The 14,161-nt window shown below is 35.5% G+C and overlaps 2 protein-coding genes across 2 annotated transcripts; both read right to left on the minus strand.

Moving 5' to 3' along the window:
• Positions 1-3,957: 3,957 nt before the first annotated feature.
• Positions 3,958-5,034, minus strand: LOC115960899 (germin-like protein subfamily 1 member 14). The gene is made up of 2 exons (XM_031079902.1): positions 4,847-5,034; positions 3,958-4,669 (listed from the first exon to the last, which is right to left on the minus strand). Exons 1-2 carry the CDS (start codon positions 4,974-4,976, stop codon positions 4,119-4,121), a joined length of 681 nt encoding a protein of 226 aa, XP_030935762.1. The 5' UTR covers positions 4,977-5,034; the 3' UTR covers positions 3,958-4,118.
• A 7,890-nt stretch (positions 5,035-12,924) lies between these two features.
• Positions 12,925-13,936, minus strand: LOC115961056 (germin-like protein subfamily 1 member 13). The gene is made up of 2 exons (XM_031080103.1): positions 13,753-13,936; positions 12,925-13,573 (listed from the first exon to the last, which is right to left on the minus strand). Exons 1-2 carry the CDS (start codon positions 13,880-13,882, stop codon positions 13,026-13,028), a joined length of 678 nt encoding a protein of 225 aa, XP_030935963.1. The 5' UTR covers positions 13,883-13,936; the 3' UTR covers positions 12,925-13,025.
• Between the last annotated feature and the right edge of the window lie 225 nt (positions 13,937-14,161).

Raw genomic sequence — 14,161 nt, forward strand, 5'->3', positions numbered from 1 at the left:
TAGAAGGCTGTCCAAATAATTTATCCCAATTTTAGTTTTTACCAATTATTTCAAGGAAAGTACCGAAGTAAAATGGATTTTAAAGTGAAAACAAACGGACGCCATTTTGAACCACAAAAAGTTATCGTCCTCCTATTCACAACTTTTTTTGCAACCATTGGGAAAAACATCAAAAAAGAATCCTTTATTTATTTATTTTGATAATACAAGAATTTGGCTTATCAAAAAAAAAAAAGAACGCACTTTGTTGCAGTGATATAACATGTTAGACATTCAATTTTTGGTTTTCCATTTTTAAAGAAAGAAAAAAAAAGAGGTGGTGTTTAAGCTTGGTACGAATGTGATTGTTGTGACTGCATTTCAACTTTCTAGAATATGCTGGGTCGTATATGCCTGGGTTTCAAAATTCAAATGTTTATCTTAACTTCAGAGTGTAATCCATTGAGTTTTGGATAACATCAATCAACATAAAGTTGACAACATCAAGCTCTCCAGTCTTCGCCTGCACCATATGGCAAATAGGTTTCAATAAACTTCAGTTCAGCCTGAGCTTATGGTCAGCTTTGTTTATATTGCAAATCTGATTTAATGAAATTAAATCTGATTGTTAATGCATTGAATACTCTCAACTTACACTATTGTTAGGTTCTAAGTACTTAGGAACTAATGTGCTAGAACTCTATTTTGTATTATTCGCAAACCATAATCAAAACAGGTTTTATAGTCCTGTTTAGACTTGCTCAAAGTGAAGGTGTTTTATGTAAAGTTGGAATCGAGTTACTACAGAAGTTATAGTATGATTCTGACTGGCTCGATCGATCGAGAATTAGGCTCGACTGATCAAAATTTGGGCAGAACGTTTTTTTGCAGAATTTTGCAACTCAACCCTAAGCCCATATGACGTGTTGGATTTTATGTTTTGCCCTAAGTATAAAAGGGAAAACCCTAGCCACATTTTAGGTAGCTCCTTTTGTTGTGTGTGTGAATCTTTTGTGAGATCTAAAGGTATTTGCCTTCACATATGCTTAGGATTATCAAGAAGGAGATTTCATTGAGAGCTTGATGATCATTCAGTTGCTACAATAAAAGCTTAAAGATACACAAGCAGGAGTGCTTGTACTTGCTAGAGAACCCAAGAAAGAAGGAGTCCGTGGTCTCGGAGCTGTCACGTGGTCGTGTCAGTAAGTTTCTAATGGTGGATAGCAATAGGATGTTAGTGGTCTAAGTCGCTATTGTAAAATTTCGATTCTTTCATAGTGAATTTAGGTTTACCTTGAGGATAGCTAGGTTAAATCCTCCCTAAGTTTTCACCGGTTTGGTTTCCTAGGTCATCATATCTTTGTGTTCTTTATTTTCCGCACTTTACATTGATATGATTATATGATTGTGTTAACCTAGATTTGAAATTTGGACTAAGTAATCATTTGGCTAATTAACTAGGTTAATCCGGTTGTATTTTAAGGGATCTAAAAACGTACAACTATTTATAATTCATTTTATGCCAAAAAGGATAGAAGGAAAAAAAATAAATAAATAAAAAAGATAAAGAAAGTGATAGATTTTTTCCCCCCTTCTTTTTGGGAATGAAGAAAGTCATAGATTTGGTTGGTCTTCCAGTCTTATTATTCATGGACAAAACTTAAATACAATTTTTCAATGTGCCTAAATTGAAACACATGTTAATAATCTATATTGACCATTATAGTAAAAAATGTATTATATTTTTAAGATAAATTAAATTAAATTCACTTATAATTAAGAAAATGTATTGCATCTAACTAAGAAATTATATCTAAGTTTTATCGATTATTTATTTTTTAACGACTTTTTTTTTTCTTCTTCTTAATATTCTTTAACCAATTCTATCTTTACTACTTTTCAACTCACATGATGACCAAGACAAATTTGAAGTAGGCGAATCACCGAAACTCAAACAAGGAGCCTACCGCTTGCATTATACGTAAGCTATCCTTAATGCTAAAGCCACTCTAAATTTTATTACAACAAGTTAACAAATTGACATAACAATCAATGTAATTGATGGATTTCAATAACATAATAAACAATATAATTTTATTTTGTTGTTTTGTGAGACATGAATTTATAAAAGTTATTGATAGTCCTGAAGAAATATCCGTCCATCGTGGAAGGACGATAACAAAGGACGATACTGAGAACTGGCTAGCAAAGACTCTACCATCGTCCCGCAGTTAAGGTGAAGCGTTACACAAACAAACAATGGTCTTCAGCGCCGTTGGATGATCGTTCTGTCCATTTAATACCTTACATGGGCGTTACAAATCCTGCAATGATCCGATCATCAAAGCAAGGCCAACGGCTAGAAGAAGGGATCGTATATATACCCATTGGTGAAACCCAAGAAAGAGGTACATGAACATAATCTCCAAAAATACTACTCTCTTATTATTCTCTCATTGCTAGCTATTCTGACTTAGCCATCGGAGGCATGTAAGCAGACGCCACACCGGTGTCCTTATTTTTCTTTCCATTGTTTTATAGTCAGGTTAACTCGTGGACGGTTCTACTCTGGACGAATCCCTTAACTGACGATCCAGGCATCATCAGTTATATAGTAAAATCTTTATTATTCCTATTCTCTAGCATTCCACGCTTCGAAAAAATGCATTGATTTACATTTTCTTTTTCTTTTTTTTTTTGTTTTTTTAGCAATAAAGATATAGTTAAAACTTTCAAGTTCAAAACTCCTATATTCTCTAAGTGGCTACACTCTCCAATTTATGCCAATAATTAAATCACTTGAACTTGATTTATTTTATAATTAAAAAAAAAAAAATGTGCAGTATGAACCATGTCAGTTTCAGGATCGAATATTTAGTTTACAATTTGGTATTCAAGATGGAAATTGGGTCATATATAAAGAAATTTAATGCGGCACTATGTGTCGTACGACAACATGGAAAATTGAAGTACATGACAAAGATTAGGCTAATGATGAGAGTTCCAACCCCTTGGACATGCAGACAATTTTATTCTTCTTCTCATGATGAAAACACATAATATCACATAATAAATTTCTTGAGCACAATTTCCACGTATTTCTTCTAATAAAGGAACAACAAATTCTAATCTCATTTCTATTTTAGAGACTTTTATCACCAAGAAAAAAGTTGTTAAACTCGTGTCTTTATCTTCAAACTTGAATTCCAAGAAATTATGACTTAGTCTTCTCGATATGTTTTTATCCATGTATAATCTTTCTATTCACGTAAACAAGACCCAGTAGAAATTGTTGATTAACGAGGCATTACAAGCCAAGGGCCAACACAAACATGTAACAGATTTTATAGTAAGTTTCATCACTGAGAGGGCTGGTATTAGTTCCGTCAAAAAGTGAACAAGCAAATGAATGGAAAAGGTTTTGCTGCATACTTGTATGCAGCAATTAGGTGCTGCCGCTGTAGAGTAATTATCTGTTAATTTGTTTTATGTGTCTGAGTGTATGATAGCATGTAGATTTTATGTCTTACTTTGAATGGATTAAGTCCTCAGTTTTAAATTTGAAGATTTATTTTGTTAATTTCTGTAACTACTGTGGCTGTCGTTCCAAGCTGGACCAGGTTCATGTACATGAACCTGGTCTACAATTTAATTATTATACAACACTATTATAATTAAATTGTACATGAACATGTTCATCTACAATTTAATTATAATAGTGTTGCTCACAAATTACGTGAGCCAGCTAGGGATGGCCAAAGCTAGCTTGGGATACAGCATGTGAGCTGAAAATGGATATATTCAATTTATGTAACTATGAGTATTTTTTTGGTAGGCTTTTTTCATTTAAATGTAGTTGAGCTTCAGTCTACCTTAAATAAAATGTAGCTTAAAATATTATGCATATTTTTTACTTTTTTTAAATTTAGTAAATAATGGTTTTACTGCATAAATTAATAGACAAATTGACAAATGAGGAAGAGGTACTAAACCCAACATTATTCTTATATCCCAAATCCTCCAAATTAAGAAAGAATTACATATATAAGCAATCGTTTTATTTTATTCTAGTTATGATTGCAAGGGGATAAACATAGCAAAATGACTAGTGCTTCAAGGCACTTACAAACATTTTTTTTCTAATAATTGTCAACTTCAAATTTTTTCTGAAGCTCTTCAACCACATTTTTATCGAGTTGGAAGGCCTTGGTGAGAACATCAGGATTAATGGGAGGATTGGATCCAAAGACAGCATTTGCTATTGTGATTACGCCTGCATTTTGGCTGCTGAAAGCAGAAATGGCAATTGCATTAGTTTTTCCCACGTTTAATTGGAAGTGAATGAGACCAACTGGAAAGACAAACACATCCCCCTTATTTAGAGTTTTGGTGAAGAGGCGATTCTCTGGGTTGGATGTTACAAAACCAACGAAGAGAGTACCCTCCACAACTACTAGAATTTCAGTGCCGCGAGGATGAGTATGGGGAGGATTTTCTCCATATGGTGCAAAGTCAATTCGAGCCAAGGATACGCCAAGAGTATTGAGGCCTGCTAACATGTCTACGTTCACGGTAGTGACGTTTGACCCAACTTTATTATCTGTGTTCCCAGCAATGTTCAATCCCTCGAAGAAGAAATCTTCAGGTGTGACAAGCTTTGGATCCTTGCAAAACTTTCCATTAACGAATACTGCATAAAGGAATTTTTGTTATGGACACTTTAAAAAGAATGCTCAAAAATTCAATGCAGAAAATAGTAAGGCCAGGTAGCTAATAATATTTCTTCCATTAATATTCCGGTTAGTGTCGATTCTTCACATGAAAAAAATAATGCAAAAACTTGAAAAAGAAAAAGAAAAGTATGTACCGGCTGATTTGGAGTCCGAGTAGTCCTTAAGTGCAACACAAAAGTCCTGCAGGGGATCGGGGTCAGAGGCAAAGGCAAGAGAGAATGCCACGGCGAAGAGGGCAACAGTTACAATGTAAGCTTTCCTCATATTTCAGGCTAACTCTATCTTCTGTTCTATATATTTTTGCTTCGGGTGAGGGATGAGAAATGTTGCATGGAAACCATGTCTATTTATAGATAAGACACATTGAATAGGTCTATGGTTTTCCATAAGTGAATGATATGTAGACTTGTTCAGTCTTCCATTATTACCAATTTTCTTTTTGATTGCCAAATTATTCTTTAACTACTACCCCATGCCTTAAATTTTCAACAAATAAGACCAGTTCAATGAAAAAATATTACAATTCTATGTTACTACGGCACAACCAATCTTAACAACTGATAGATTGAATTAGTAGGTTTACTAAACCTGTTTTTTGTTCTAACACTGTACATCATCTCTCATCTCTGTCCAGAATTGATCAAGCTCTGAACTAATTGAACACATCGTGTGTATTCAACTTATTGGATGTGTATGTATTTCTTCAAGGGGTTGTTAATAACTTAATATTTTGGTGGAAAGTTTCTCTGTGACTTTGTCTGACTAAATTAAATAGAACGGTTGACAACATCAAGCTATCCAGTCTTCACCTGAACCATGGAAGATAGGTTTCAATAGACTTCAGTTCAACTTCAGCTTGTGGTCAGCTTTGTTATATTGCAAATCTGATTTGATGAAATTAAATCTGATTGTTAGTGCGTTGATTACTCTCAACTTACACTATTTTTAATTCATTTTATGCGAAAAAGGATAGGAGAAGAAGAAGAAGAAGAAGAAGAAGAAGAAGAGGAAAAAGATAAAGAAAGTGATAAATTTGGTTGGTCTTCCTAGCTTATTATTATTTATAGACAAAACTTCAATACAGCTTTTCAATGTGCTTAAATTGAAATATGTCTATAATCTATATTGACTAGTACAATATAAAATGTATTTTTTTTTTTTAAGGAAAATTAAATTAAATTCGCTTATGTATTTGAATTTAATTAAGAAAATGTATTGCATTTAACTAAGAAATTATATCTAAGTTTTATTGATTATTTATTTTTTAATGACTTTTTTTTTTCTTCTTCTTAATATTCTTTAACCACTTCTATCTTTACTACTTTTCAACTCACATGACCAAGACAAATTTGGAGTAGGCAATCTCATCATCGAAACTCATACAAGGTGCTTGCATTATACATAAGCTATCCTTAATGCTAAATCCACTCTATATTTTATTACAATGAGTTAAAAAATTGACATAACAATGAATGTAATTAATGGATTTTAATAACGTAATAAACGGTAACATTTTTTTGTTTTGTTTTGTGTGACATGAATTTATAAAGGTTATGTAAGGACTCAATTTGTAACGACCACAAAATGATATTGGGTTCGCACGTAAAAAAAGCCCAAACAATATAATTTGTAGAGCGTGGGTTTGAAAGGCTAGGCCTTGGTCACCGGACGGTGGTTAGTCATGGTGTTCATACAGAACTAAACCATGTTTGCTCGAGAAGTCTATCTCCTCGATACGGTCTGGGAAGCTCTGGTTCTTGGCCTTTTTTTCCCAGCCCCTCATCTGGATTACTTACTTTTCCTTTTATATTAGCATTCACTCCCCTTTCAACGTCCACGTGTAGGTTCAACTTTCCAGGGCTGATACTTGTCCCATTAGCCCATACCCAGAGTGGTTGGGGGTGGTTGTAAAAGCTGAAAACATTGCTCTGACTTACTCAGAGTATTTAATGGCAGTAATGACAGCCTTTCTTTTGTCCTTTGTCACCATACTGTCCAGGGTTCCTTTATCTATCAATGCAGATGTGCTCGGATCTTCCCAAAACGATTCCTATATCATTCTGGCCCTTTCTTTTAGGAGGGCTTTGGGGATGCCAAGGACAGAGTCATCCTCGGTTATGTCTTAAGGTTACTTGGACTTTTATTATATGTCCTTGGCTATATCCCTCCTCGGCTCGAGCCTTGGATCCCAATGTAAAAGTGGGCCAGGGCCACAAATTATTGGGCCCCACAATAGCCCCTCAAAATCCTGCTGTCCAACCTCTTGGTCGGGAAGGAGGGTTTTGGTGATGTCGGGCCGGTATCATGGCTTGCCCAGCTTTGTCCTTCATTAATGTCGGTGTCTTTTCATCTGCCTAGAAAATGCGCCGGGTTACGAGACATTCTTTTAGATTTACTCACGATGTGCTCCTGTCGTTTCCGTGTACGAGGCGCGTCTTTAATAACTTCCCTTTACGAGGCCAATCAAATCTGACGGTTATAGACGGCGTTAGGGAGTTGAGTGGACACTATCTCGTTTGTAGCTCTTCTTAGAAATCTGTATGGATTAAATGCCACTAAACTTGCCTTCCATATAAGAAGCAAGACAAAAGGATACTTCCTTTACATAAAGACCCTTTAATCTTTCTAAAGTCTTAAACTTCCAGCCGCGCTCAAAGTTTTCCTTATCAGCGCAACCAAACCTTAGAGTGTGATATGCCTAAGGCAAAAGCGGGGGTGAAGGAATCACACCCTCTCCAAAAGTACCGTGTCCCTCCAAAGCTTAAGATGGCTCGGTCAGGACAGGGTAGGTAGAGACTCAAGATATTTTTCATCTTCCTTCAACCAAAATTCGAAGCAGGTGTTAATCGCAACAAATTTTTGGTGCAACTAAGTTGGGGTTGCTCATCATCAATACCATCCGCTCTCTTTCAAGCATAGCTAATATGGTACCAGCGTGATAGGAGTTAGGGCTGACGCAGGAATTAAGTATCCCTACTTCTTCCTCTCTTCCTTCACTGATGCCTCCTTCTGCCTCCCCTTCTTCTTCTTTCCCATCACCAGATCCATCCTGGTGCTTTTACTTCTTCCTTTTCTTCTCCTCATCCATCAAAGGGGGTCGCCCTCCTATACATAATCGCTACTGGAGCAGTGTTTAGAAAGATTTGTTGTTTCCTTGTATCTTTTTCTTTTTGCTTTTGTAATTAGCTTCCTGTATAGGCTTGTTTAAGCCCCCCATTGTACGCTGTACTACTTCTTTATATTAATAAAAGTTAACATTATTCCATTCTATGTATTCTTTCTTTTCTGCAATAGTTATGCTGTGAATGGATGTGCTATTATATAATTTGATTTTTTTTTTTTATTCTGAACAATACTTAGGACCGAAACTCCTGTTAAGAAAAAGATATCTTTATGAGCTTACTGAAACTATTCGGCACAATAATGCCGACCTAAAAAAACGATACTTAGGGCTGAGGCCCTTGTTAAGAAAAAGATATTATTCCGAGCTTATTGAAACTATTTGGCACAATAGTGCCGACTTGAAAAAGGTTACATACCCAAGACTAACCAAGATGACAGCTGAAAGCTCGATACTGTGTAGGAGGTAATCATCCGAGGAGGGGTAACCCAAAATGAGCTGCCCATGCAGGTCGCCAAGCACTAGGGTGCTTTGCCACCTTCTTAATATCCTTCATAGCCTTAGCCATTTTTGGCATCCGGTCCGACGATTGAAATACGATCATACCGAACTTAAACGCTCGTTTGCATCAGTTCCCTTAGAACTGAGGATCCGAGGACAGGTCGGGCTCTTCATTCCGTCTAGGACTTAATCCATATTTTAGTATATGGTCATCCCATAGGTCTGAGCAAATCTAGAATTCTCCTTAAGTGGTTGGTTTCTCCATAGGTTTGAGTCCGAGGACCATGCAATACCTTGGTTCTGTCCAAAACTTAGTTTTTAAGTAGTTGGTTTCCCTATAGGTTTGAGTCCGAGGACCATGCAATACCTTGGTTCTGTCCAAAACTTAGTTTTTAAGTAGTTGGTTTCCCTATAGGTTTGAGTCCGAGGACCATGCAATACCTTGGTTCTGTCCAAAACTTAGTTTTTAAGTAGTTGGTTTCCCCATAGGTTTGAGTCTGAGGACCATGCAATACCTTGGTTCTGTCCAAAACTTAGTTTTTAAGTAGTTGGTTTCCCCATAGGTTTGAGTTCGAGAACCATGCAATACCTTGGTTCTGTCCAAAACTTAGTTTTTAAGTAGTTGGTTTCCCTATAGGTTTGAGTCCGAGGACCATGCAATACCTTGGTTCTGTCCAAAACTTAGTTTTTAAGTAGTTGGTTTCCCTATAGGTTTGAGTCCGAGGACCATGCAATACCTTGGTTCTGTCCAAAACTTAGTTTTTAAGTAGTTGGTTTCCCCATAGGTTTGAGTCTGAGGACCATGCAATACCTTGGTTCTGTCCAAAACTTAGTTTTTAAGTAGTTGGTTTCCCCATAGGTTTGAGTTCGAGAACCATGCAATACCTTGGTTCTGTCCAAAACTTAGTTTTTAAGTAGTTGGTTTCCCCATAGGTTTGAGTCCGAGGGCCATGCAATACCTTGGTTCTGTCCAAAACTTAGTTTTTAAGTAGTTGGTTTCCCCATAGGTTTGAGTCCGAGGACCATGCAATACCTTGGTTATGTCCAAAACTTAGTTATTTTCTTTAAGTGGGGGGGGATTAGCCCCTCGGCCAAGCCCCTAGAACCATCCGCGCTACTGACGCTTCGAAGCATAGCCCCTAATGGAACTTTGGGTTAGAGCACCACGACGGGCTACTGGAAGTGACGGGGGGACTTTCTCGACCCACCGCCTGTGCCAACACACAAGTCTTCCCACAGATGGCGCCAATTGTAAGGACTCAATTTGTAACGACCACAAAATGATATTGGGTTCGCACATAAAAAAGGCCCAAACAATATAATTTGTAGAGCGTGGGTTTGAAAGGCTAGGCCTTGATCACCGGACGGTGGTTAGTCATGGTGTTCATACAGAACTAAACCATGTTCGCTCGAGAAGTCTATCTCTTCGATACGGTCTGAAAGGCTCTGGTTCTTGGCCTTTTTTTCCCAGCCCCTCATCTGGACTGCTTACTTTTCCTTTTATATTAGCTTTCACTCCCCTTCCAACGTCCACGTGTAGGTTCAACTTTCCAGAGCTGATACTTGTCCCATCAGCCCATACCCAAAGTGGTTGGGGGTGGTTGTAAAAGCTGAAAAGCATTGCTCTGACTGACTCAGAGTATTTAATGGCAGTAATGACAGCCTTTCTTTTGTCCTTTGTCGCCATACTGCCTAGGGTTCCTTTATCTATCAATGCGGATGTGCTCGGATCTTCCCAAAACTGTTCCTATATTGTTCTGGCCCTTTCTTTTAGGACGGTTTTGGGGATGCCGAGGACAAAGTCATCCTTGGCTATGTCTCAAGGTTACTTGGACTTTTATTATATGTCCTCGGCTATATCCCTCCTTGGCTCGGGCCTTGGATCCTAATGTAAAAGTGGGCCAGGGCCACAAATTATTGGGCCCCACAGGTTATATAGTAAAATTTGAATAATCCCTACTCTCTATCAGTACTCACTTCGAAAAACAAAATCTTGTGCACTTGTGCTTACCATTGATTTCCTTTTACTTTTTCTTTTTTTAACAATAAAAAAATAGTTAAAACTCTCAAGTTCAAAGCTCCTATATTCTCAAAGGGGCTACACTCTCCAATTTATGCCAGTAATTAAATCACTTGAACTTGATTTAATTAATAATTTTAATAAAATTGTGCAGTGTGAAACATGTCATTTTCAGAATCAAATATTTAGTTTACAATTTGGTATTCAAGTTGGAAATTTAGTTTACAGTATGAACCATGTAACCGAATTTAAAGTAAGTTTTATGAACATGCAAACGTATTATATAAAGTGTCTTAATATTTTCATCCTTTTGAATAGAATTAGCTGCTGCTGCTGTAGTCTAAATGATGGTAACTTATGGTCTGAGTGTATGATAGCTTGTAGATTTTATGTCATACTTTGAATGGATTAAGTTTTCGGTTTTAAATTTGAAGATTTATTTTGTTAAGTTCTGTAATTGTGGCCGTCAGATCAAAGCTAGAATAGGTTCATGTCCAAGAAGTCAATACCATACAGGTACTAGGTAAATATACCATACCAGCCATTAAACCGGTACTAATACTCCTCCAAAACGTACCAGAAAAAATTCTAGGTTGTACCGGCTTATTTCGACTATAAGCTTGTATCTAATATATATATTCAAAAAAAAAATATTCAAAAACATTTTATTTAATCTAATATATTGATTAATGTACTTAAGCTAATATGTAGGCTTATAAAATATGTTGATTTTAAAATTTATGTTGATAAACATAAAATTTCATAAATTCATAATTACATAAATAATACAAATATATATTTTAATTATAGAAATATATAAATAACAGTAATCTCGAAATGGTACACCGGTATTAATCAGTATTGACATATTTCGTTCCCCGGGCCAAACTGAAACAGCCTTAGGTACAAAATTGACTCCCTTGGTTCATATTCATCTACAATTTAATTGTAATAGAGTTGCTCACAAATTATGTGAGTCGGCTAGGGATGGCCAAAGCTTTAGGGGCGGCGCCATGTATAATTGAGGGTGGTCACAGGACCACCCTCAACTTGGGGAAAAAAAAAATTATACTTTAAAAAAAAATGAAATTCTAAATTAATATGGGTTGTTGACCACCTTGGAAAAAAACTTGACCACCCTAAAAATCACTTGAGCATCCTAAATAAAAATTTGCCCATTATAAATAAAATTTCACTTCTCCAAAATTTTGGTCCATTGAAGATTGAACCAAAAAATTGTGAGAAATGTTATGTTCACAACATGTTCTCAACGCTTTCATAACAAATTTTTTTAATGATATGTAAATTTAAACTAGTAAAAATTGCCAACTAGGATTTGTTGTGAAAGTATTGTGGATGTAGCAATTCTCAAAAATTGTCTATGCAAAAAAATTAGCCTAAAAGCCCAAATCAAATGTTTAATTGTGATATTTTAAATTGTGTTTTCAAAAGACATATTTTAAAATTGCAATTATTTTAATAAAAAAATGCATATTTTCCAATAACGAGTCAGTTAGTGCTTGCTTTAGTCTTTAGCTGAATTTATTGGATTTATGTGATACACCTTGTACATACACATATGCACTAAGATAATACATAAATACTTTATTGAACATGATTAATGTAACGATTTAATGCCGAAGTTGAATATGATGAATGAACTTGTAGCCTACCCTTTATTTTTTTGTTTGCACTGTGGACAAATTTCTTAGAAGGAAATCACTTTTATTGTAAAATTTATCTTCTAAGTAAATTCGTATTCACTTGAATAATCTTCTTTTAGATCTTAGGCTATGAGAAAAAGTCTCATCTTTTCATCCTAATGATCGACCGGAAATAAAAAGAGCATATTTACAATAAGATGTTCTTGTCAAACTCTTAGCCATGATTTCCCTAAAAAAGAAATTAGTGGAGCATTGCATTGATTTAATCTAGATTAGTTTAAAGAATACAAAATATTGGTTGGAACATATCATAAAAAAGGATGATGCATTTTGTTTATATTGTTACTTATTTAGCAAGATGTTGGTAATTGAAAGGGAAATCAGTAGTGTAATGATTACTTGGTTCTTTGTATTGAAAAAGATGTGGCTAATAGCATTAATAATGAAGCTATCATAGAATAATTTCAAAATATGAAAAATTTGTAGGAGAAAATTTTAAAACTTTATGTATATGTGACGTCAGTTTTTTTATGTCAATATATTCAAGTTTTATTTTATTTAAATTTTGTTTAATTTAAACTTATTAATGACTGCCCTAAACAAAATTTCTGGAGCCACCATTGCAAAGCTAGCTTGGGATACAACGTATGAGCTGAAAATGGATGTATTCAATTTATGTAACTGTGCCTGTTTTTTTGGAAGCCTTTTTTTCATTTAATTGTAGTTGAGCTTCAGTCTAACTTAAATAAACTATAGCTTAATACATTATGCAATTTTTTTTTCCTTTTTTTAAATTTAGTAAATAATGGTTTTACAGCATAAATTACTAGAAAAATAGACAAATGAGGAAGAGTTACTTAACCCAACATTCTTTTATTATATCCCAAACCCTCTAAATTTAAAATGAGTTACATAAGCAATCATTTTATTTTATTCTAGTTATGATTGCAAGGAGATAACCATAGCAAAATGACTAGTGCTTCAAGGCACTTGCAAACAATTTTTTTCTACTTTTCAACTCCAAATTCTTTCTGAAGCTCTTCAACCACATTTTTGTCGAGTTGGAAGGCCTTGGTGAGAACATTAGGATTAATGGGAGGATTGGATCCAAAAACAGCATCTGCAATTGTGATTACGCCTGCATTTTGGCTGCTTAAACCAGAAATGGCAATTGCATTAGTTTTTCCCACATTGAATTGGAAGTGAATGAGACCGACTGGAAAGACAAACACATCCCCCTTTTTTAGAGTTTTGGTGAAGAGACGATTATCTGGGTTGGATGTTACAAAACCAACGAAGAGAGTACCCTCCAAGACTACTAGAATTTCAGTGCCACGAGGGTGAGTATGGGGAGGATTTTCTCCATATGGTGCAAAGTCAATTCGAGCCAGAGATATGCCAAGAGTATTGAGGCCTGGTAATGTGTCTACATTCACGGTAGTGACGTTTGACCCAACTTTATTTTCAGTGTTCCCAGCAATGTTCAATCCCTTGAAGAAGAAATCTTCAGGTTTGACAAGCTTTGGCTCCTTGCAAAACTTTCCATTAACGAATACTGCAAAAACGAATTTTTGTTATGGACAATTTAAAAAGAATGCTTAAGACTTCGATGCAGAAAATAGTAAGGCCAGGTAGCTAATAATATTTCTTCCATTAATATTCTGGTTAAGTGTAGATTCTTCACATGAGAAAAATAATGCAGAAAGTTGAAAAAAGAAAAAGAAAAGTTTGTACCAGCTGATTTGTAGTCCGAGTAGTCCTTAAGTGCAACACAGAAGTCCTGCAGGGGATCGGGGTCAGAGGCAGAGGCAAAAGAGAATGCCAAAGCGAAGAGGGCAACAGTTACAATGTAAGCTTTCCTCATATTTCAGGCTTACTCTATCTTCTTTTCTATATATTTTTGTTTCGGATGAGGGATGAGAAATGTTGCATGGAAGGCATGTCTATTTATAGATAAGACACATTGAATAGGTCTATGGTTTTCCGTACGTGAATAATATATAGACCTGTTCAGTCTTCAATTATTACCAATTCTCTTTTGATTGCCAAATTATTCTTTAACTACTACCCTGTGCCTTAAAAGTTTCAACAAATAAGACCAGTTCAATGAGAAATTACAATTCTATGTTACTACGGCACAAGC

The sequence above is a fragment of the Quercus lobata genome, chromosome 9 (genome assembly GCF_001633185.2).
Source record: "Quercus lobata isolate SW786 chromosome 9, ValleyOak3.0 Primary Assembly, whole genome shotgun sequence".
NCBI lineage: Eukaryota > Viridiplantae > Streptophyta > Magnoliopsida > Fagales > Fagaceae > Quercus > Quercus lobata.

Excerpts from the sequence above, each read along its gene's own strand:
- LOC115960899 (XM_031079902.1), bottom strand. The coding sequence starts at position 4,976 with ATGAGGAAAGCTTACATTGTAACTGTTGCCCTCTTCGCCGTGGCATTC. Across the intron at positions 4,670-4,846 it reads CTCGGACTCCAAATCAGCCG|TATTCGTTAATGGAAAGTTT; the intron begins GTACATACTTTT and ends TCCTTTATGCAG.
- LOC115961056 (XM_031080103.1), bottom strand. The coding sequence starts at position 13,882 with ATGAGGAAAGCTTACATTGTAACTGTTGCCCTCTTCGCTTTGGCATTC. Across the intron at positions 13,574-13,752 it reads CTCGGACTACAAATCAGCTG|TATTCGTTAATGGAAAGTTT; the intron begins GTACAAACTTTT and ends TCGTTTTTGCAG.